The sequence below is a fragment of the Nyctereutes procyonoides genome, unplaced genomic scaffold (assembly GCF_905146905.1).
Source record: "Nyctereutes procyonoides isolate TBG_1078 unplaced genomic scaffold, NYPRO_anot_genome, whole genome shotgun sequence".
NCBI lineage: Eukaryota > Metazoa > Chordata > Mammalia > Carnivora > Canidae > Nyctereutes > Nyctereutes procyonoides.
In genome coordinates, this window is record NW_026575142.1 from 63,485,556 (window position 1) to 63,509,439 (window position 23,884).

At 38.6% G+C, this 23,884-nt stretch overlaps 1 protein-coding gene across 1 annotated transcript in view; it reads right to left on the reverse strand.

The window, feature by feature from the left end:
• WDR49 (WD repeat domain 49) overlaps positions 1-23,884 on the reverse strand; it is a 124,630-nt gene that overhangs the window by 14,238 nt on the left and 86,508 nt on the right. The window contains exons 12-17 of the mRNA XM_055308487.1: positions 23,291-23,455; positions 20,735-20,922; positions 19,581-19,778; positions 15,649-15,830; positions 7,369-7,478; positions 5,177-5,323 (exon numbers count right to left, since the gene is read on the reverse strand). Of these exons, the coding sequence (XP_055164462.1) occupies positions 5,177-5,323; positions 7,369-7,478; positions 15,649-15,830; positions 19,581-19,778; positions 20,735-20,922; positions 23,291-23,455 (990 nt within the window). The remainder of the gene's footprint in view (positions 1-5,176; positions 5,324-7,368; positions 7,479-15,648; positions 15,831-19,580; positions 19,779-20,734; positions 20,923-23,290; positions 23,456-23,884) is intronic.

A 23,884-nucleotide genomic window follows, 5' to 3' on the forward strand; every position in this document is an offset into this window, starting at 1 on the left:
GTAGAAGGCAAAGCAAGGATTCAAAAGCAGATAGCTGGCTGCAAACAACAAGCTTCCACTAGTACAATATGCTGCCTTCAGTCTAGCCCCATTATAATGCATCTACTACACAGTTTCCAGAAAGCTTTCTAAAATGCAAAGCTGGTCATGTCACTTTCTTGTTTTAAACATTTTAACAGAAGTTTTGTTTCTGAATAAGATTTGATAGGTAGTGGTAGGTCATCCTTCTCATTGCACCAGACAGAAAAACAAAAACAGGTAAATTATAGAAATAATTTTTATACATATCAGAGGGTGGTGGAAGCAAAGATTATCAAACTAAAATTGTGAAGATGGTAAAACCCTTCTTAGATGGGTTAAGATTGCCAAATATTTAATTCCCTCTGTGGATTCATCATGTCCACAAACAGGATTGCCATAGACAAAGAGACTTTTTTATGGGAAAGTAAAATCAGAAGAGTTTTGATGACTATGTGGGTTGGTATGATATATTGGAATCTAGAGAAATCCCACAACTATGGTGAATATTCCCCACAGAATGGTTTCTGAATGCTGGGGTGATGGAGACTGTAGATTGGACTGGAGAGGCAAAGTAATGTTTCCTGTAATCTTGCAGTACTTAGGAGACAATATACCAATAATAGCAGAAGCTTAAAACAGACATTTGAAATCAGAAGTAGACTAAGTCTAACTAAAGCTGTAACCAAGCACTGACCAAGCTCAATTCCTAATTGAATTAATGTGATGTGCCCTTCATGTTCTCTGCCCAATTAAAGAAAGAGTAAACTATCTCTGGGAGAAAACAACATTAATTTCAGTATCTATACATTTTATATACACAATTTCTGTCATAGAATTAAAAATTTGTACAAAAATTACAAGATTTGCAAAGAAGAAGGAAAATGTGACTAATAATCATGAGGAAAAAATAGACAGTAGAAGCAGATCCCAAGATCATCCGGATATTGATGTTAGCAGGTCAGGGCTTTAAAATTACTATTATAAGCATGTCAAAGAAAACAGAAAATTTAGACAAAATGGATGAAAACATGAATGTTTTTAAGTGAGGATTAGAATCTATATAAAAAGAGATTCAAATGGCATTCTAGAACTGAAAAAATATGTGAAATCTGAAATTGATCACATGAGTTTAAGAGCAGACCGGCAAAGACAGGATTAGTGAGTGCAAAGTCAATATAAAGCACTCAAGGCCCAGAGAGGAAAATAAAATGGAAAGAAGAAAAGAATGTAAGAAATATTTATGATGTATAGAATGTCTAATATATGCATATTTTCAATCCCGAAAGGACAGGAGAGTGGGAATTGGAAAAGAACAATATTCGAAAAGATAATGGCTGAGAATTGTCCAAAACTGAAGAAACATTCAGTTGAGAATTCCTATCAACTCCAAGCAATATAAATACTGAGAAAAGTATATTTATATCCATCATGATAAAGCTACTGAAAACTAAGGATAAACTGAAAACCCTTTATCAAGGAGTCAGATTTAAATAAAAAAAATATATTACATTCAAAGGAGCCACAATAATATTAAGAGCTGAATTTTAAACAGGAATTTGGGAGCAAGGGAACTATGGGACACTATCTTTAAAGACCTGAAAGGAAATAAATAAATAAATAAATAAATAAATAAATAAATAAATAAATAAAAGACCATATCCTATTTAGAGTTTTAAAACCAGTGACAATATCCTTCCAAAGCCATAATGAAATAAGTGCATTTTTCAGACACATAAAAGCTCACCAGCTGACCCACAGTATGAGAAATACTGCAGAACCTTCTTCAGACTGAAGAAAAATAATTTTTGTGGAAGCCTACTATTACAAGAAGGACTAAAGGACACAGAAATGAGTATTATATCCTCTGGAACAATCACAAAAAGAATAATACAAAGAGATATAAAGACATAAGAATTAATAGAAGAGAGAAAATGGAATAATTCAAAATATCTAATTGAAACATTCCAATGGGTCCTCATTTCTGATAAAATAAATTCCAAGCTCTTTAGCATAGTACATTAAGTGTTCCAAGATTTGGCTGCCATTTACCTATCTAACCTTAATTCTCATCATGCCCCTTCTAGAACCTGCCACTTGGAACTATATGTAGCTCCCTTAGTCCTCGTTACTCATACCACCTTACATTTGCGTAAGCTACTCCTCTGCCAGAAATATCATCCCCCATTTTTCTTACCTGACTGATAACAACTTGACTTTTACTATCTAGCTCAAAATAATCAGGTTTTTCCCAAAAAACCCTCAATGAATCTCCACATGGTTCCATAGTAGCCAGTGCAGATCTCTATCATAGCTCTTGCTGTAAAACACAATTATTAATTTCCTTATCTATTTTGCCAACTAGTCTTCAAGATCTTTGAAGGCTGGGCCTCCACATGTTAACTCTTTGTCTCCAGCCTCCAGCACAGGGGCCAGCACAGAGAAGGCCTTCAATATCTACCTCGGAAAAGGCTAAACACGTAAGTGAGGAAACATTCCTGCAGTATCTGCTAGTTAAAGACTCTATGATATTACACTAGGCCTGTTACAGTCCTCTGCCCTCCTCAAGACCTTTATTTCTAAATAGCACACCAGTACCTCAAACTCAACACATTCTAAACTCTACTCTACTCAGGTGTGTCAAACTCACTTACCTAGAGTCTCCCAGTGCAGTCAACTCGGAATCACAAGGGCTTCTGCCCTACTTCATGCACGAGGTGCCTTTCCTCACACTATTTCCTTGATCTTGACTCCCTTTCCTCTTTCTTCACTCCGTGGACTCCTGCGCATCCTAAGTATGTGACCACCACTCTGCATTGCTTCCTATGCCCCAAGCCACAGTTCATCTGGCTTCTCCCTTGGTGCTTCCACAGAACCTAACATCCCATGTCATGCAACCGGCTGTCCTCAAAGTCTGCATGTCTCTCCTTTAAGTTGGTGGAACTTTAAGAAAAGAAAGAAAGAAAGAAGAAAGAAAGAAAAGAAAGAAAGAAAGAAAGAAAGAAAGAAAGAAAGAAAGAAAGAAAGAAAGAAAGAGAAGAAAGAGAGAAAAAAAGAGAAAAAAGCTAGCTAGCTCTATTTTCACTTGCAGAAAAGGCAGTTAAGTTCAATATTGAAAAGAAAGCAGAGGATGAAAAGCTGAAGAAGAAAAGGTTTTGTTTTGTTTTTAGAAGGGGGGGCAGAAAACATCTTTTTAAAAAAACTGTGGAAATTACAAAAAAAAAGTTATATTGCAAAATCAAGGAGAAAAAAATTTCTTTGAAAATGTATGAGAGGGATCCCTGGATGGCACAGCGGTTTAGCACCTGCCTTTGGCCCAGGACGTGATCCTGGAGACCTGGGATCGAGTCCCACATCGGGCTCCCGGTGCATGGAGCCTGCTTCTCCCTCTGCCTCAATCTCTCTCTCTCTCTCTCTCTCTCTCTCTCTCTGTGTGTGTGTGTGTGTGTGACTATCATAAATAAATAAAAATTAAAAAGAAAAAGAAAATGTATGAGAGCATTTAAGGCATGTCCATCCAGCCACCTATGCCACACCTGGCTACACGCACATCCACCTGCCCATAAGGAAGAATTCTCTTGCTGCAGAATGTACAAGGCTCTTCATGGGAGCGCGGGAGCTTGCACCACTGAGGAGAGGTGTTTGCTGCCCTCACCGTTGACCTCTCCCACTTTCTTACTCCCCAGCATGGGAATACTCCCTGCCTTCTATTTCTCTTCCCTCAGTTCTGATTGCTCCACCTTGGTTTCTTCCCCTGTGCAGGTTCTATGTCTCTACACTTTGTCCTGGCTCTGTGGATCCTTTCTTCCTGTCTGTTCCCCAGATTCCCTTCTGTGTGTGACTCAGGAGGACAAGATAAGCACTCTCCATGTTTATTCTTAAAAGATGAATCATCCAGGGGGGTGGGGGTGGGCAGGATGATAGACTGAAAGCCCTGTCAGATGCACAAAATGATTTATGTAGAGCCCCGAAGTTTATGGATTCATGGTTTTAAAAGAAATGAGCAGAAACCATTAGATGATCCTCATGAGACCAAATAAATGATTATAAGTTTAGAGAAGAAAAACTCTTGAGTAAAGGCAAAGGAAGCTGATAACAATTCAACTGGAAACTATGGCAATGAGGAATGACAGCTGTACCTTGCTTACAAGTGGAATTTCAAAAAAAAAAAAAATTGTTGACCAGCTGTTCTCCTTTTCCATAGGGAACCACAGGAAGATGAGAGGCTTCCACTTCCTCCAGTGTGGACATAAGAAACGCCTCCCTCCTACAAGGGTTATGATTCCTCATGGATGATGCTGAACCCTCCTCTCAGAGGATTTGAAAAGTTTAGAAAGCGCAGATCTCAGATGGCTCGAGTGTAGTTCTGATCTCTTGACTGTGACAAGTTGGAAATTCGCACTTTTCATTAATTATTTTAAATGAGTTCCCTGCAGTGTCCATATGCTTTCTGAGTGCCTCACTGAGAATCAGGTTGTGCTTCCTGCACACCCCCCAGGGCCAATCTCTGCGGGGAGGATTCCTGCACAGGAACCTTTCTTCAGATTCTTAGGAACCTGGAAGCCCAGAACCGTCGGAGAAATAGAGCACGCTTTTGCACACCTTGTTTCTGAATCTCCTGAGATCATTCACACATATTTCCAAGCTGAGCTTCCCGTCCTCCCATTATCTAAGCCCAGCACTGCAGCTGGAAGACTCTAATCCCATGCACGTAAGTAGCCTCTATTTATAGTGCACCATGCGAACAGAACAAAAGCAGATTGTCGGAGGCTCTGGTCTAAAGCCGTCTTAGGATATCTCTGTCTCTGGTATCAGTTTGGAAAATGAAGATTATTCGGGGGGTAGGGGGGCTCTCATCCGTGGCAGACTCATAAAATATATTCATGGCATTCCGACTTCAGGAGAGTGACAAAATAAAAATACTCTCTTTATGTGTTCCAGCCTGTTGGCTGCCCTTTCTGAGAGCACAGATCAGCAGCTGAGATATAAATCCTAACAGGCAAACCACGCTGCCTTTCATGGCAACCTCAAGGCCAACATGTTACTCCCATGCTCTCTGACTTTGGGGTTTGTTGTTGTTGTTGTTGGGGGGGGGGGTGTTGAGTGGTTGAGTTTAAGGGGGAGAGAGGATGGGAGGATTTGACGGCTGACGACTCACTTTCAGAGAGTGATGAAAGCTCTGGAATTTGGGAGCACTCCTCCTCTGCCTTTCCCCTAAAGTATTTCTCCAGGTCCAGAAGAAAAGCTGGTTTCTTCACTTCAGGCAGCTCTTTCAGGTCTCTGATGCTTAACGACCTAAATGCACCTTCCCAACAGTAGGTTTTAGGGGAGGATACGAAAGAAGTACAGAATCATTAATTCCTCAGAAGGAGCTAGCCCATTTCCAAGTTAACTTTTTAAAATTTAACCTTCCTGTTACTCAGCTGCTACAGCTGCAGCCATCAGCAAACCCTATAAACACAGCTGTTCGTGATAAATCCACGGTCCTTTTATTCAAAGGGACCAAAAGGAACTCAAGGCTCCCCTTTCATTTATTTTTTATTCTGTATTCTTTCGCTGTTTTCCCTTGAAAATGTGTGTTCTGCAGTTTTGGAAGAGCTCCAGTTTCTCTTTTATCTACCAGGAAACTGCATCTTTTTTTGTCAGACGGAATCTTGTTTTTAGTATTTCACAACATATCTGAAATTTCGAATTTGCAGGTACCTTTTAATTTCGCTAACACGTAAACCAGAGCTGTGTTCCTGTGCTGCAGATGCACACAGTGAGGTGATGGAAAGGAAAGCTCTTTTATTCGTGCACTTAAAAGCAAAGTCTTGGACAATGGGAAGAAGTTTCTTTCTTTTTCTTTTTTTTTTTTTTTTTTTTTTTTGCTTCCTGGGCTAAAGGGAGAAGGCTTCACTCAAGATGTGATTTTACGTTTGTTTGATTGTTAGCAGCGCAAAGGTGGGAACTGTGCCTTTGTCGTCATGGTGGCCCGGCATCTAGGAAAAGTCAACTAATACACACTCAGCACTCTGTGTGAGATAAGTCATGTGCTATGTCAGTGGTTCTCAAATTAAACCAGGCATTTCCACCACCTGGAGGGTTTGTCTCCCATTTCTGATCTAGTAGGTAGGGATGGGGGCCCACAATGTACATTCCTAGTTTGCAGATGATGCTCATGCCGCTGGCCGTGGAACATACTTTAAGAATCAAGGTGTTATGTCAAACCAAAGGAGAAATCTTCAGAACCTGGAGAGTGTCATTATGCCCTTCTAAATGATGAGGAGTTTGAGGCTCAAGATACTTTAATAACTTGCCTGAATTTACCGGTAAATAGCAGACCTTGGACTTCAGCTCAAGCATGTTGCACCCCAAGGTCATGCTCCAAGGCATACTAGTAGTAATAATAATAATAACATTAGTAATTAGTAATTATATTAAGTTTCTATAGTATGCCAGGCACTGTTGTAAGTACTTTACACATATTATCCAATGTAATCCTGTAGATTAGTTTATAAATGTGCTTTGAATATTAAATAATGATATACATTTTGACAGCAAAATTTCAGTAGAAATTCTAAAATTAATGTATCTACTCTATGAAAGTACAGCTACCCCTCAGATAAATGTTTAAAACAAGATTGGCAATGAGTAAAATATTTTCATATGACGGAGTTTTGGAAATCACTCTCACTACATTTCTTTTTTTTTTTAAGATGTATTTATTTATTTTAGAGAGAAAGAGCACGCAAGCGTGTGCAGAGGGGCAGAGGGAGAAAATCCTCAAGCAGACTCCCCGCTGAGCCCTACTCAGGCCTGGATCTCAGGACCCCGAGATCATGACCTAAGCTGAAACCAAGAGTCAAATGCTTAACTGGCTGAGCCACCCAGGTGCCCCTCTTACTACATTTCTAACTAATATCCTTCAGTATGATAGCAGTTCTTTTTTACGGTTACTTGTTTTATATATAATTCTTTTTCTGGTTAGCCCAAACTAAACTTACATTGGGCTTCCTTAGAGCAAGAATAATTTTTATTCATTTTCATCTCTTAAACACTTAGGAGTGTTTATGAGAGAGAACGGATGTTCCACGCCGACTCTCTTTTAGAAACTATACTGGGCACATTATGTGTGTTCTCTGGCTTAGACCTTAAACTTCTGCCATTTATATGCTGTGCAGCCCTGGACAAGTCGCTGATGTCTCTAAGCCTCACTTTCCTCCTTCATTAAATAGAGATTACAGGACCTTACCTTCACATTTATTAAGGGATACCAGCATTCCTGGCACACAGAGTAGCTATTTGTCTTATTCATACCAATCTATAAAATAATAACACTATAAAAATGTGTCAAGAGTGATTACTTACTGGATGGTTTTTGTACAACTTCATCCTTGCAAAGGTTATGTGCTTTTTTCTTAAAGATATTTCTTTCCTTATATTTTATACCCAAATTTATGACTTCTGATGGTCTGACACTGGAAGAAAATAATACATGATAAAATAAAATATCAACCACAAAAGGATGAATAGGACTTTCAGGCTTTAAATATATATATATTACTGTTGACAACAACAGCAACAAAACAAAACAAAGAAAAACACACACACAAAAAAAAAACCCTATACTGTGGACCTAAGTGTCGACATTTGTTTACACTAATTAAGTCATTTCTTTGAATAAAATGGCTGCAAGCCAGGTGATGATATAAAAGGGTAAGAGCCAGAGAGGCCAGGAGGCTAGTTAAGCAAAGATTCCCATAGCAACTGGAAGGTCAGAGAAAAAATTATGCAGAAGAAAATTTCACAGAAGCACACACTATTCTTGCCTTGTGTATAAATTATACTGGCTAACTGGTGGTACGTGTCAAAAACTTATCCAGTGTGAGGACTGGATCTTCACTTACGGTATCCAAAATGCAAAAAAAAAAAAACAAAAACAAAAACAAAACAACAACAAAAAAAACAAAGAAACAAACAAGAAAACCTCAGCATTTTTGAGACTTGTCATATGAATCTATAGGGAAACTTTAGATTAGCTTGAATCCAAGGAAACAGTGTTATCAGTAAAACACAGGGAGTGACATCATTATACAATTGTACATAATTCCTGTCAGAAAACAGGAAATGGTTTCAACTATAGTTATCATTCACTGTATAGACCTCTACCCTTTACAGTGACAAGTTATATTAGTATTTTTTTAGAGGCATCAGGTCAGAAAACACACCCATTTTTCACACAATTACCAGAGCCCCTGGGGAGCCTGCCCTCTCCCTGCTGCCTTCTTTCCTTGCTTCTGTTGCTCCTCGGCTGACTGCTCTCTCACCCCCTTTTATCTGTAGGTTGGAGGCTGCCTCTTGAGTAGCTGGAGAACCTTGAGAGGTTTCCTATACTCTCAGCCTCAATTTCCTGCTCTACACAATGAGATTCTCATTGCGGTTTTAAAGGAGAGGAGATAGATGGCTGTTAGGCGATGTGCCTAATAAATAACACTATTCAATAAATGTTCATTTCCCTCCTTCCTTTCCCTCTGCTCTATTTGGACTGTATTTCCCAAACTCAAGAGTTTAAAATATCAATACAAGTGAAATGAGGTCTATGCATCTCAAAGTTAATATTGTGTGCTATTTATATAGGTTTAAGTAGCAATTTATTGATTGAGTTTTTTTTACATAAATAAACTTTGCATTTTAGAGTTATTTTAGATTTACAGAAAAGTTGTCAAGATAGTATAGCACAGAGTCCTGGTACATGCCTCACCAGTTGTCCCTATTGTTAACATCTTATATTACCATTTATCACAACTAAGAAGCCAATATTGATACAAGACTATTAGCTAAACTCAACATTTTATTAGGATTTTCCTAATGTCTTTTTTTTCTGTCCCTAGAAATCACATTATACTCCTTAGCTTCCTCTAGTCTATGACAGTTTCTTAGACTTTCCTTGTATTTTAATGACCTTGACAGTTTTGAAAAATACATGTCAGATTTTTTTTCTTTTTTTGTTGAATGCCCTTCTATCTATGTTTATCTGATGTTTTTCTTAGGGATAGATGGGGGGTTATGGGTTGTTGGAAGGAAGTCAATGGAGATGAAGGGCTATTCTCATTACATCTTATCAAGGGTACATGCTATCAACCTGTCTTATCACTGTTGATGTTAACCTTACTATTGGTCAAGGCTGTGTTTGCCAAGCTTCTGCCCTATAAAGTTACTTTTCCCTTCCTTTCCATATACTACTCTTGGAAGCTAGTTTCCACACACAGACTATACTTAACAGGTGGATGACAATGGAAGTTAAGCTCTATTTCCTTGACAATGTGAAGTGTCTACATAAATTATTTGGAATTATAGATTTTTTTAAGGGAATCTTTGGCAACCAAAGACTGAAGCAGGTGGCATTTTTTCCCCAAAGCACACTGGAATGGTTCCCTCACAATGTGCAATCCCTCATGAATCAGAACATATTATTTAGCCACCATCTGGGCTTGGCAAACCACTATGATGGCACCCTTCGAGTCATTTTAAGATAGTAAGAGAATCTGTTAACAATTAGAAGTTAGTGGTAGGCACAGGAAGGGTGGAATGTAGTATAGTTATGGCTTACAGTTGTTAGGTTAATACTTTTTCCCCCAGAGAAGTATTACTGTTATAAACTGAGGTACAAACTGTAAAGGGAGGCCTAGAAGTAGGGAGGTCTACCTTTGGACTAGATAAAACCAGACCTTTATTTTCCAAAGACACTCTGAACTCTCTCCTGCTTTTAGGCAATTTGCTTCCTGGTTCTCTCATCCAGTGACACTACAATCACTTTGCCTACCTCCCCTGAGGAGTTAAATCCACAGAGGGAAATGTGTAGGCATAAAGTAGGAGGCTCTCCTGGGAATCACACCAAACTGTACTACTGAGATGACTGACGGGGAAGTACAGCCATAATGACAAAGTTCTAACTGAAGGGCAGTTCTATGAACCACTAGACAGCAGAGTCAACTCCACATTCAAAGTCTAACTTATTACTTCCTTTCCATAGACATTTGACATTTAGGGGAATGGTCACTATGACAATGTGGACACAATTAAAAAGAGGTGAATATTCCCAAAATTCCAATACTCCTAAAGGATGAAGATGAAAATGGAGAATAATGTAATAAAGGGCTTAGAGGGGGTTAAAACTTTACAAAAAGGTCTTACACGGTGATGCTGGAGGAGGGCCTACTATGGGCTCTGGCAGCCTTGCCATCAATTCTATGAGAAAGAAAGGCTCTAAGATCTCCCCCCTCTTGGTTCAGGATATAGAAGAGAATGACATGTGACAAGTCCCCAAGTGCCCTACTAGGCATTAAAGGAATGTGAAAGTGCCTAGAGTAGTGGCTTATGCATAGCAGGAATTTGACAAAATATTTGATCACTTGGCTCAGAAACCAATAGCTTCTCAATATTGTCACATGATGTTTGTTGGGCAGGCAGTATGGAGCAGTGGCAATATGCCCTAGCTCTGGAGCCAGAATGCCTACTTTGGGATTTCTGGTTCACCTCTTGCTGGTGGGTTGACACTGGGCAAATCACTTAACATCTTTCTGCCTTGCTCTCCTAGTCATGAGATCAGGATGATAATTGTAACCATTCCTAAAGATTCAGGGACAATTAAATGAGTTAAATACATAAAGACCTTAGAGCAGTGCCTGGAATATGGCAGGAGCGCAGTAAGTATTGCACTACTATCACTTTAACCAAAAACAAGAAAATATTTTCCACTCAAAGTAGAGAGTTCCATCACCCCTATGGCCAGCCCTAATACTCTTGGGAACTATCAGAATGATGAGACAAAAAAATAAGGAGATGTGGTACTTTCAAAAACAATCATTTGCAGTACTAATATTTTTAAGATTTAAATTTTAAAAATTGAGTAAACTTTCATTTGCTTTCATTCGTTATACATGGGCAAAGGATGATTATTGCCACAGATTGTTGGCAAAAGTAGACTTTCAATCCTCCAAGTGTTTTATGTCATATAAGGCCTAATTTAAAATGCGATTTTAATGTTTTGTGTATTTTTTTCTTATAGCTGTCCATAAATTCTCTAATTTAATTTCTCACAGAAGATCTACTGGCAGGATAATTAGGTAATCAACAGCAGATAAATAATATTAAATATCAATTCCCTCCTAACCATAATAAGGACTTTAGAACATCGTAATAATTTCTCATGTCTAAGAAACATCAATTTTAAGCATGCCTTCTGTCTTACACAAACTTACTGAGAAATTACTGGAAATTTTTGTTTCATTTCCCATCTGATTATTTTTTTCCTGCTTTCTGATAATTAACCCTTTCCCCATTTTTTAAATGGCAGCCAAGGTGAAAAGTGTCAGATAATGAAGGTAGAGTAGATTTGCTCTTTGTTGCCCTAGAATAAGAATGAAGGTCAATGAGAGAGAGTTCTATGCATGAATAGATTTGATTAACATTAAAGTCATTCTATGATAAAGACTGGTTCAATAACAGAGAAGGCCATCTTTAAGATGGTGAGTGCATCCCATAGGAATTAAATTCAAGAAGAGTCTAGGATGTGCTTCTCTCAAAGATATGACAGGAATCAGTCGAGTGCATGTCTAATACCTCTTTCAAGTTCATTATTAAATTGTTAAAGGTTAATAGACATGTAGGGGGGAAAGTTCAGTCTCACAAATAATCAAAAAATTCAACTGAAAACAATGAGGAGATACCATGGCAACAGTTTTAGGACAATGACAACATCCAGTGTTGGTTTCGAGGCAGCCATTTCCAGGCACCTGCTGGTGGGGGAAGGTCTCAGGGCAGCAACTTAGCAAGATGACCCACAGGCCTTCAAAATATTGGACTCGGTAACTCCATTTTAAAGAATCTATTCTAATGATGAAGGCCATTGGATATTCTAATATGTATGAATGAAGGTGTTTGAGAAATGCTTTCCCAGATAACACTGGTAAACAGTCTAAATGCTTGAAAGAAAGGAAATGGTTACAAAATTCCTAAGTCCCTAGAGTGTCATTAGAGATGTGGATGTCTGTGGACATTTCTGTTAATTCACACAGAAATGTACTCCCAGTTTTTTTTTTTGAATGATAAACCAGGTTATAAACTATGTATGCTAGTCTCTGTTTTCATAAGATATACATTGCTATATACTTGCTTATTTGCCTGGAACTGGAAATGCCTAAGGGTCGGCACTACTGTTGTGACAGGTGATTTTTCATCTTTTTCCTTCTTGCTTATCTATACATCCAAAATTTCTCCTAAGGAACATGTATTATTTTCACAGAAAATAAATATCCTGTGAATAAATATTCACAGTAAAGACACATTCTAAAGTTATACCATCTGAGTCATTCGGTTTATCTATAACTTTTCTAGAGAAGAATAATTCTGTGTGAGTCCAGAGTCAAACATTGCTATAAATGAAGAAAAATGCATGTCCATTGTGGGTTTTGTTCCCTATTTTACCCTCTCTCATTTATTTCTTCCTTTTTTTCTTTTCACTTTTGCAGAATCTAAGGAAGGAAAAAAAAATCTGTTTCTCTGTATCTGCTGTTAACTTAGCATTAGGACTTTCTATTACTCTCTTAAATTCTATATTCGTCTTCATCTCCCCAGGACTTAAATTGAAAATGACATTTTACCACCTACCCACTTCTCACACATAATATTATACAATACCTTAAGCGCTATGGAAACCTGTTATTTATGTATAAGCCAGAAGATAATATATGCCAAGATTTTTATCCTGGAGAGAGGATCTTAGGAGTTAAGATGAGAATGCAGCTTTAAAGCATCTGATCTTTTCCCTTGTTTTTCCTGCTTCTTCTACTTTCTATTGGCTTTTCCTATTTGCATCTCCATCTTTCTTACTGAAAGATGCCTCCATGCGAACATACCCCCACCTGCACACAGACTCACCAGCTGTGCTTTTCTCTCTTTAGTTCCTTGAAATTCTTTCACGTATTTTTAAAAATATTTTGCATATGGACCAGAAGTGGCAGGATTCCCTCCTTGTATTTACTAGTCTGATTAGGGATAGGGTACATCCTTCTCAGTAATATTGTCTTAAGGAGAAAATTATCTGTAGTCTCTCAGCATTGGATGGAAGCCACGGAGGACATTTTCCAGCTGACAATTACATTGCACTTGTATGTTTTCCACAGAGGATCCGTGGTCGTGTTCCTGGGAAAAGTGAAGAATGTACCTGCCAAGCCAATTCCGAGGATACATTTTTAGCCTTTTTCTTTCAATGAGTTCAATAATTCCAAAGTGATGTTATTCTGTACTATCTGCTTGTGATAAAGTCCTAAAATTATTTCAATCTAGTCATCTGAATTAGATAAAGCAGAAATTGTAAAGATCACAGGCCTTTTTTGGATGTATTGTCATCTGAAAAAAAAAATGCAGTATTATAGAGGCAATTTTGCTTCTTACTGCTGGAGATTTCAAGAGAAAAGCTGATTTAAAAAAAAAGAATAAATGAGTGTGTCATAAGGAACAGGAAATTAGTATATTAGCTGAAATACTCTTAAACAAGAGTGTGTTATAACACTTGCCTTTATTCTGCTAGGAGTGTGACAGGAAGAGAAACAATGCTCTGTGTTACCCTGGGGTAACTTTAGCTCCTCATCTGTAAAATTGAGTTGGGTGGCTGGGTGGGGGCCTTTTATCGTGTCTAAAATCTTTCTATTCCCAGCATTCTATTATTGTACAGGATTGGTCATGCTATATTTCTAAATTGAAAAGATCCTTCTGCCTGAAAGTAAAATGCCACTTGACATTTCAGCAAGCCATAATTCAAGGAAATGGAAGAACAAATACCAAAGTGTAATTCAGTGTAACAGGATGTTTAAAGGGGGATTTTTTCCCCCTTCTTCTATCTCCCTGTCAGCAGAGGTCCAAAAAGTCTGAAAGCAAATTAATTAATTAATTAATTAATTAATTAAGAGGAAAAAGGTATTCTGATATTTCAGAGTGAGGTGCTAGATTCCTTGTGCACCACAAGGAGGTAGCTCTACAACCAACCTGCTGACACGAAGGCTGACCACCACTCTAGGATATAAATGAACTGAAGATGCGGGAACAGAGGCAACAGTTATAGGTTAGCATTGAGTCCCACTGCCCTGGGAGAGGAAGGAAGCTTCCCCTTCAGTTCTAGCTTTTGCTTACACAGACCAGTCAGAGTTTAGTGTATTCCCCCCTGGGGTAACCATTAGAGGGACAGAATGGATCCATGACTCACTAATACCTGCAAAAGTCTACAGGCAAAAAGCTGTGACTGGAGCTGCCATGTAACTAGGGAAAGAAGGGGCCCCCATGGAGCAGTTGGTGGGATAAGAATGTGTGAGCTTCCTATGGGCCAAGCTGAAGTTGACTCAGGAAAAGCTGTGCAATAGGAGAGGCCTGTCATTGTGAGGGACTATAAAAGAAATCCACTGGATGTGTATTACCACAGGTAACCCCAGTTAGTGGGGTTGAGCCACAAGAGACCAGCCAAAGAGTACATTAATTTAGAAATGGGCAACGCAGAGGTAGTCACCAAAGGACCTGAGTATAGTCATCAAAGGACCTGCCACCAAACCTCCTTAATGTAAATCATGTACTTTAGCTAATAATAAAGTATCAGTATTGGTGCATAAACTGTAAGAGCTACAACACACTAATGTGAGACACTGTGTGGGATGGGGGTGGGGTATGTTGGAACTCTCTGTACTTTCTGTGCGATTTTTCCATAAACCCCCCAAAAGTAATATTGTGCACATAGCATTTTTTCATTTGTATCAAATAAAATACAATGAATAAAATCATCCTCTCAAAAACAATAGTTGTTGAGTATGAAAGATGAAATTATGAGAGGGGCACCTGGGTGGCTCAGTCAGGTAAGCATAGGACTCTTGATTTCAGCTCAGATTAGGATCTTAGGGTCCTGGGATCAAGCCCGGTGGGGCTCCATGCTCAGCCCAGAGGCTGCTTGTCCCTTCCCCTACCCTGCCCCCACTTGCATGCTCGCTTTCTCATAAATAAATAAATAAATAAATAAATAAATAAATAAATAAATAAAATCTTTAAATATATATATATGAGAGTATGAGTTAGCAAAAAGAAATAACTAAAACTGCCTGGCATAAGGAGTAAGAGGGAAGAAAGAATGAGATCTAGCAGAGTGGGATAAAGAGAAGAAAGGCCTTCATTTACAATGAAGAAAAGGTGAGAAGAGTTCAAAGGAGACTCATGTCTAATATTCAAAGTTAAACTCTTTGAATTTCTGTCATATAAACCTCTGTGCACCTTCCCAAACCGGGAGTCAACCTGACGTACATTCTGAGACAGATACATGCATATATATATAGTATGCTGTTTTGGAGGAAAGGGGCTAATTTTCACAATTAGGTTGATGATGGAGCAGAAACAGAAGACTTGAAGATACTGAATAGAAATCAAGAATTCGGTGGAGGCAAGAAATTGAACTAGATATAGTAACCCTGAGAATCTAAGTTCCCTCTTCACCACATACACCCTTGAAGTAGTCGCTGCATGTTCCAAGGAGCACAGATGGAAGTCTGGGCCATCTTGGTAGGTCCTAACTTGACTCCACTTGGCATCCAGGTAACACTTAAAATTGCTTACTTGTATGTGGTGTCATCTTTGTTTTCCTTATCAAGTAGAGAACGTTCTTGTAGGTCTAAACTTGATTCCTCCTTAGAAAGTAAAGGAATATCCCTGATGCTTTCTTCTTGAATTTCACTTTTCATTAAATTAGCATCTCTCTTAGGAAGGGAAATATGGTTTTCAGTTTGCCAATGCTTTGCCTAAAAAAGAGACTTATTTTACCTTTATGACATTTATTTTCTTTGAACATTTATGTGCTACACTACTAACTGAAGTCCTGGGCACACACAAAAAATAAACAAAAAGTGGTTCTTCAAAGACCTTACAGTTATGCAAAGCAGATGATATATATAAACTTTAAGAAAGGTAAAAAATTGTAAGTGTCATAAGAAGCAAAGTTTCTCTGAAAAGATAATGAGCTACAAAAAAAATTTGATATTCTCACTTTAAAATCTTCAATAGCAAGATGTACATTTACTAAAAACAAAACTTTTGCTGAAAAATTATCAGTTAATTGTCATACAACTACTTTCTTTCCATCTTCCTCAAAAAGTCTCAAAAAGAAAATTACTGAGCATTTTTCAAAGAAAATATGTGTATTACACAATCGTTTTCACAAAACATGGCTACGATTCTTAATCTCTAGCAGAATCTCTCAATGACATTTTATTTTATATTTGAAATACAGAACCAATTTCCTTATCTTACGTCGATTCCCATCATATACACAGGAATATGTGAGGGAACACAGCCTGTGTGATTCGAGGGATTTAGGCATCCCTAGGATATCTGACTGGCCTGCAAACTGATCATCTTGCCAGAAGGGACTGCAGAGTAAAATGCCTACAGGGGCCAGGAAGAAAGTGTCAACGAATGAATCAAGCCTCATACAAGGTGATAAATAGGAAACAAAGTTCAGTCCCACTGGCAATTGGGCAGGGTGGGGACTATAGCAACTAGACAGAACCCATTTTACAGTTGCTCTCAGGGACCGACACGTGTTCTTTTTCAAGAGAATCCAGAAATCTGGATCTTGTATGAAATCTTTAATGTTTAAATATGGGCAGCCAAGTCCAATTTTAAACACTGGGTGAACAAGCACAACCCAAAACACTGGCTGGCTCCCACATGACAAAGAGGAGAGGTACCAATGTCCACACTCTGCCCAATGCAACTGTGGTTAGTGTGTAAAGAGGGGCATTGAAGACGTGCATACATCATCTCATTTCTTTGGACAGAACCATCATCTGATAGTTTCCTGGGACAAGTATATCTCCATGGATAAGTCATCCCCACCTCCATTTTTCCAACTCCAGGAATAGTCATACCATACCCTAACTTTGAAAAATCTAACTTGAAGACCAACCTCTCGGATCCATAGCTTTGTTATAAAAATTATTTACAGTTATTTAAAAAATAACTTCATTCGTGAAATATATTCAATCGCATAGCACTTAATTTTAAATACTTTAATCAGACTGCACGTGATTGGAAAATTAAGTCTTAATGTGGGAAATTACATTATTGCTTTTCCTCCTGTTTTTATAACTGCCAGACCAGAATTAATTCGACGGAAGAACAAATACAACATTCAAATGTAAGGCAAAAGTCACGACACTGTACACATCAAGTTTGTTCAGCAAAAATTGTTCTGATCCTAATTATGTTTACTAATTGGGTCTCTTCTTCTTATCTACATATTACCATCTGCCTTCCATATCCTTGTGTTCTTTCTCTAAAAGAGTGTCTCTTCTCACCATTAGGACATTCATCGCTACTATTTTCTCATATCTACTAATTCATTCTCTTTCTGCCCCCACCTCCTCTCTTCCCCTCACCCTATCCCCACACCCTGCAACCAGCAGCACCTACATTCAAGACAGCTTGATCAAAGTGAGTCCTTAAGGGGGGAAAAAAAGCTCAAGCAGAAAAAAAAAAAACCCAGAAAACCCAGTTGGCCCCAGGTTTGCTTCACTTTCTAAGACTATCCCAGTTCTGAGAACTCTTTTTCCTGTCTTGAACATAGAGGGGAAAACCACCTATTTTCACACAGGTTTTTGGAGGCTAAAATCCCTCAAAAATACAAAGACTTTACAAAACAGCTAAGGACAAATATCAAAGGCATAAAAATTAACAGTTTTACTAGCACATGCTTCTTAATTAAAATAAAATTTAGGGATGCCTGGGTGGCTCAGTGGTTGAGTGTCTGCCTTCAGCTCAGGGCTTGATTCCAGGGTCCTGGGGTCGAGTCCTGCATCAGGCTCCTCATGAGGAGCCTGCTTCTCCCTGTCCCTATGTCTCTGCCTCTCTCTCTGTGTCTCTCATGAGTAAATAAATAAAATCTTAAAAAAAATAAAATAAAATTTAGCAGCAGACACTCTCTGGTGGGCACAATATGGCACCCACACCTAGAATGGTGCTATTTCTTGCTTCAGCCTCCTCTAAGGAACTTACACTCCAGATGTTACCCATTTGATGATACTTTGTTTCTTTACCTGTCATTCTAACCTCCACTTCAACTTCCCAGAGCCCATGAGGCATGGCCATATAGCAATTCAGCATCATATTAACGTCTTCACCAACAGAAGCATCTTTCCAACTCATCTTGTGCTCAGAATCCAGCTATGGCCCTCTGTCTTCGTCACTACACATGTATACACACACCCATTCAAGTTACCACTCAGAGGCTCTTTTTCCTGACTGAGAAAAGTCTAGAATTTGCCTTACTTTCAGAGCAGAAGAGACTGTACAGTTCTTGCCTGCTACCTTGAGACGTCCATATAACCAGCCAAACATGGGCCTGCAACCCTGGATTCTTTTCTGATTTACTGTTGCCCTTGTGTTTCATAGGGTTGTATAAAATTTCTTTTAGGACAAGTTGACATCACCAAACTGATTCAAAAATAGAGCAACAAAAGACTTTGACTTCCAACGTGAAGATAGTTGTTGGAACTCATCTCATGGCATGAGTGGCAATGAAGTCTGCTAAATAGAACCAAGTCAACCAGCCAGACAGAAATTGAAGTTTCAGCCTGACCTCATGGCACCAGCCTGACTGCGTATCACCATGCTTCAGCAGTACTGGTTAAAACAGATCAAACTGATATTTTGTCCCTCAAGTCACAAAGGGAACAGGAACAGAGTTCCCATGAAAACAAATGGAAAAAATAAAGTAAATGTGAGACAATGAATGTTTCCTTTCTACCATTGCCCCCCACTTCATTTCCCTAATAGGCAGGTATAAATGAGAATTTAGTTTCATGGGAGAAATGGTTAAAGGCATGAGTTCTGAAATGAGCCAGCTTTAGTTAAAAGCCAAACTCTACGACTTATTAGCCTCTGTGAGCTCAGAAGATTAATTCAAAGTCTCTGTGCCTCTGTTTTCCCATTTGTTAAATGGGAGCAATGAAAAATTCCTCCCTCATGAGATGAGGAATCATGATTACATGAGATAACCCACGTGGAGACCATAAAATAGGGCCCCAGCCATACAGGAAAAACTCAACAAATGTTAGCTATTGTTATTTGGGCAGGAGTAAATCAGACAATGAAGAGGAAGAGGGTTTTTTTCCTAAAATTTTCTGTATTTGATTATTACCTCACAGTCAGTATCCTTTACCTGTTTAAGCATATCAGTAATTGTATCCACATTATGTTTTTACTAAATGTTGAAATTGAAGGAGTTTTAAAGGAGAAAATTTTCCCAGAAATCCTGAAACAGTTTTCTGCTGCACAGGTCTGCCATCTTTCCATGTCTCCAGAGTCTTCCACTTGATGGAGCTGTCATGGTTAATGGCACAAAAGATGCCTGGAGGTAAGCTCCAGAAATGGAAGTCAGTTCTTTCATGACTGATTAATATTAACAGCCGATGAGATTCAAATAGAAATCAGCACAAGTTCATACTAAATGTCAAGTAAACACTAAAATAATAAAGAAGCAATATTTCTACCTGACCAAAGATCCAGACAGAAGCACCGCAGACATCGGTCATGCAAATGCTGCAGTCTGCAGAGCAGGAGATAATCAGTAAGCGGCCACCTGGCTTACACATCTCTAAGGAACTTATCTGGTCTTCATGAGGTTGGAATGATCGTATCAGAGTCGGGGCCTGCGTGATTTTGCTCTTACTGGAATTAAGACAGTAGCCCTGAATGAAAAGAAATGTTAAAATTCTAAAAAGTCCAAATATTAAATTACTGTGGTGACATAACACTTTTTCTTAAAACATCTGATACAAAAATGAAAAAAGGTACTTTGAGAACAATAATCTATTCTCCAATGCAAAAGAGTAGTCCATGATAACAGGGTTTAGAAAAATGGTGTTAAGTTTCAAAAAAAAAAAAAAAGGTTTCTAACTGATTTGCCTAACATGAGAGGCACAAAGGAAGGAAGAGGGGGAGGAGAAGAATGAAAAGAAGAAAGAGTAAAGTCAGTTATTGGAGAGAGATGAACTTTATCATGCGTAGATAGTTGTCTATCATACAATTTTATAATATTATTAGAAAATCGAGCAGGTAATCAGTGACACAAAATCCCAAACTAATTCAGGATAATGATATTGGATGAAGGGCCAGTACTCTGTTTAAATTAAGTTTACAGTCTCATTTCGAATATGGCATATCCTAATTATTTATGCTCAAACAATGCTGCAGTACCTTACTGACAATACCGCATTCCTAAATTGGGTGATTGACTTGGCGCTCTCTCTCTCTAGAGTGGAGAAAAGGGCAGAGGGAGAGAGAGAATCTCAAGCAGACCCCCCACACACACTCAGCATGGAGCCCTACACCAAGCTGGATCTCAAGACCATGAGATCATGACATGAGTCAAAACCACAAGTCAGCTGCTCAACTGACTGAGCCACGCAGGTGCCCTTGACTTGATTATATATTAACAGAAGATTTTCATACTGAGAACAATCTATTTTCCCCCCTAAATTATTTAAGAGCTGTCTCTGCCCAGTACATGTAAATGTTTCCTTCAAAATACTCAGACTGACCATGTCTTCCGTTATCCAGGAAAAGACAAGACCAGATTCATAGTCATCTATAACAAAAGGCAATCAAAAATAACAAAGATAGTATGAGAATACTTTCAATTTACTTCTATATTCCAGATTTTCAATTGTCCATCCAGATCTCCTGTGGCGAGGTATTGGTTTGACTTATCAATAGACATAATAATGGATCCAGCTCCACCATGAGCCAAAAATTCAGCCAGAAGTTGCTTCTTAAAGGTATCCCAGAATCTGACATACCCAGATCCTCCACATGACACCAGGTTAGCTCCTCCTAACGTGTAAGACAACATTTAATTAAGAAAATGTGACCACACACATACACACAAAAGTTCTTCAGTGGCTTGCCCTGTGGAAAAATATGGATATTGGAGGGGCAGGTAGCCCTGATATCAACTTCCAGCACTTTGATCCTCTCAAATATAAAATGGAGATAATCCAATGATAACCCTACTGGTTTGTGTTGAGTATTAAATGAGATTGGAAACGCAAGATGTTCCATTATATTGAATTCCCTTTCCTTCATTATTTCAATATAATTGGGTTTTTGAAGTTATATAGAATTAATTTGTTACTCCAAATAAACTTAAAAAACATTAATTTCAATATTACGATAACATTCTAATTGCATGAACCCATCTTTCTTAATCACCCACTGGACACATATACCAAAGAAGTAAAATTCCTCATGTACAGAGCTATGGATGCATATATGTAGTTATAGCAACATAACTAATAATTTCTCTAGGTAGCTCCATGCTTAGGATTTTATTTATGATCTTGTTTTTAATATATCATCAAGAATTCATGGGATGCCTGGGTGGCTCAGTGGTTGAGCACTGCCTTTGGCTCAAGGCCTGATCCTGGGATCTGGGATTGAGTCCTGCACCGGGCTCCTTGGGGGAGCCTGCTTCTCCCTCTGCCTAGGTCTATGCCATTCTCTAACCGTCTCTCGTTAATAAATAAATAAATAAAATCTTTGAAAAAAAGAGAATTCTTTGGAAGCCCTTATGGAACACTTTTTTGGTTCATAGGCCTAGAACTAACCTTTTCATTTTCTATTTTTACATGCTTTGTAGAAGCACTCTACCTAAATTATTCTTCTGTGGCAAAGTTCCTATTATTATTTGATAAATCTGTAGATGACTTTCAATTTACTTCACAAATGTACTGCCGATTAACAATCATATCTGTTTAAGGTAGAAATAATAGCATGTAGCTGCTTCGGTGGAAACAATTTGGGAATACTGATAACATTAAGAAGAATTAGTGTTGAGGAAATGAGAGCAATTTCAGGATAATAGTTCATTTTGTGAATATAAGTGAGTTCCAGAAAATAGAAAGTTTTAGACTCTAATCATTTCAAAGTCTATTCTAAATACTCTGCAGGGTTCCTAAAACTCTATAAGGGTATACCTTTATTGATTTTTAATGTTGAAAAGTCTTTTATAAAAATCATGCATATTTTCTATCTGCAAATTGAATGTAGGAAAGTAAGTATGGAAAACATTGCTCAGATGTGTTTATTTTTTTTCAAACATATAATACCTCTGTGACTGGATTGCTGATATTAAGAAAAAATGCTTTTAAAACATAATTGCTTAGGGCAGCCCCGGTGGCTCAGCAGTTTAATGCCACCTTCAGCCCAGGGCCTGATCCTGGAGACCCGGGATCGAGTCCCACGTCAGGCTCCCTGCATGGAGCCTGCTTCTCCCTCTGCCTGTGTCTCTGCCTCTCTCTCTCTCTCTCTCTGTGTCTCTCATGAATAAATTTTAAAAATCTTAAAAAAAAAACATAATTGTTTAGATGGAAGGTAAAACAATATGAATTATTCTCAAAAGCAGATCTTTATTTGAGGAAGATGCAGGCAGTGTCAACACCATGCTAACACAGCCATTGAAAACAAGGTGGAAATCAAGCAAATAGTTATTTCATCTACGTAGTATTAAATGGCTGTGGTAAGGCATCTGATGGCAGCAGTCTTAGCATACATGTTGGCAGAAGCACTAAGCAGGACTCTGACTTATTCTGGAAAGTACATAAAAACTGGTAATGATACCCAAAGCATTAAAAACCCCCAAAAAATTTTAGGAAAAAAGAAAGCAGCTCTTTTGACCTGGGATCAGTGGTTATTTCAAATGTTGCTATTGCCCCAATCTCCAAGTTTCTCACTATTTTCTCCTAGCCCACTTTGATCCTAGGTGCCAATGCAGTCTGACTCTACCCTTCTGGCACATGTAGATCTGAGCATTGGCACATATATTTGGAGCATATTACTTGCTGTGCCCTCTACCCTGTCAAAACTCTTTATGCCATGGCTGGAACAACAATTCCAATCGTCACCCATATCCAATCATTTGCCCGAGTTTTTTGCACTCTGATCCTGACCTGTGCAGCACTATATGAGTCATTGATGAGGTCTGGTCCGCTCCTGCTCCTGGACCCTCTCTCCTGAACCGTGACCTCGTTTGCTGTGGCCTGTGGCCTGCCCTGACCCAGCAGTGACTGTTAGCTGCTACACTGAGTTAGGCTCTACGAGACCTACACCTACATAGGAACAGATTAAACGGTCTTCACTGCTCCCTTTCCCAACATTTTACAAATATGCCAATCTGCAGTCAAAATGGGAATGTATATCTTACCTGTCTCTGAGGTGTTTGTTCTTGCTTCAAGGAAGCAGAGCCTCACAACAGCATTATTTCCCTTGGTGTCGGTCTTAAAGGAGTGGGCTCCCAGGGCGGCCTGGTCTGGGCTGGGGCAGGTGGAGAGGCTCCTCCCAGCACTGAAAAGCTTGTGAGGCTCTGTATCTGTGGTGGACACAAAGCTAGATGTCTTAGGGAAGAGAAACATCTGCTTTTCAAGTGAATACTTATGAAACACAACAGGCCCACCTGCATCACGGTCTCTGGTGACCCTCATAAGTCTCCATTAAACTTCTAGTCAACGTCCATGGTACCTTCCCCTAGTCACTGCTTCAACACCAACTTGAAGGATCATTTGATTCCAGTTTTGTTTTGCATTTTACACACACGCTGTGTTGTTTTCCCTTGATATGAATTCACAGGGACTTCATTTTGTTGTGAATGTTAACATCTTAGAAATCCTGACATGCCCAAGACAAATGTGACTCTAATATCATGACATTTTTGGCTTATTAATCATTCATATTGATCTCGCAAATAGTGTAATGAACATGAGCTATAATGACTATTTAAATATACTTAAATGATCATTTT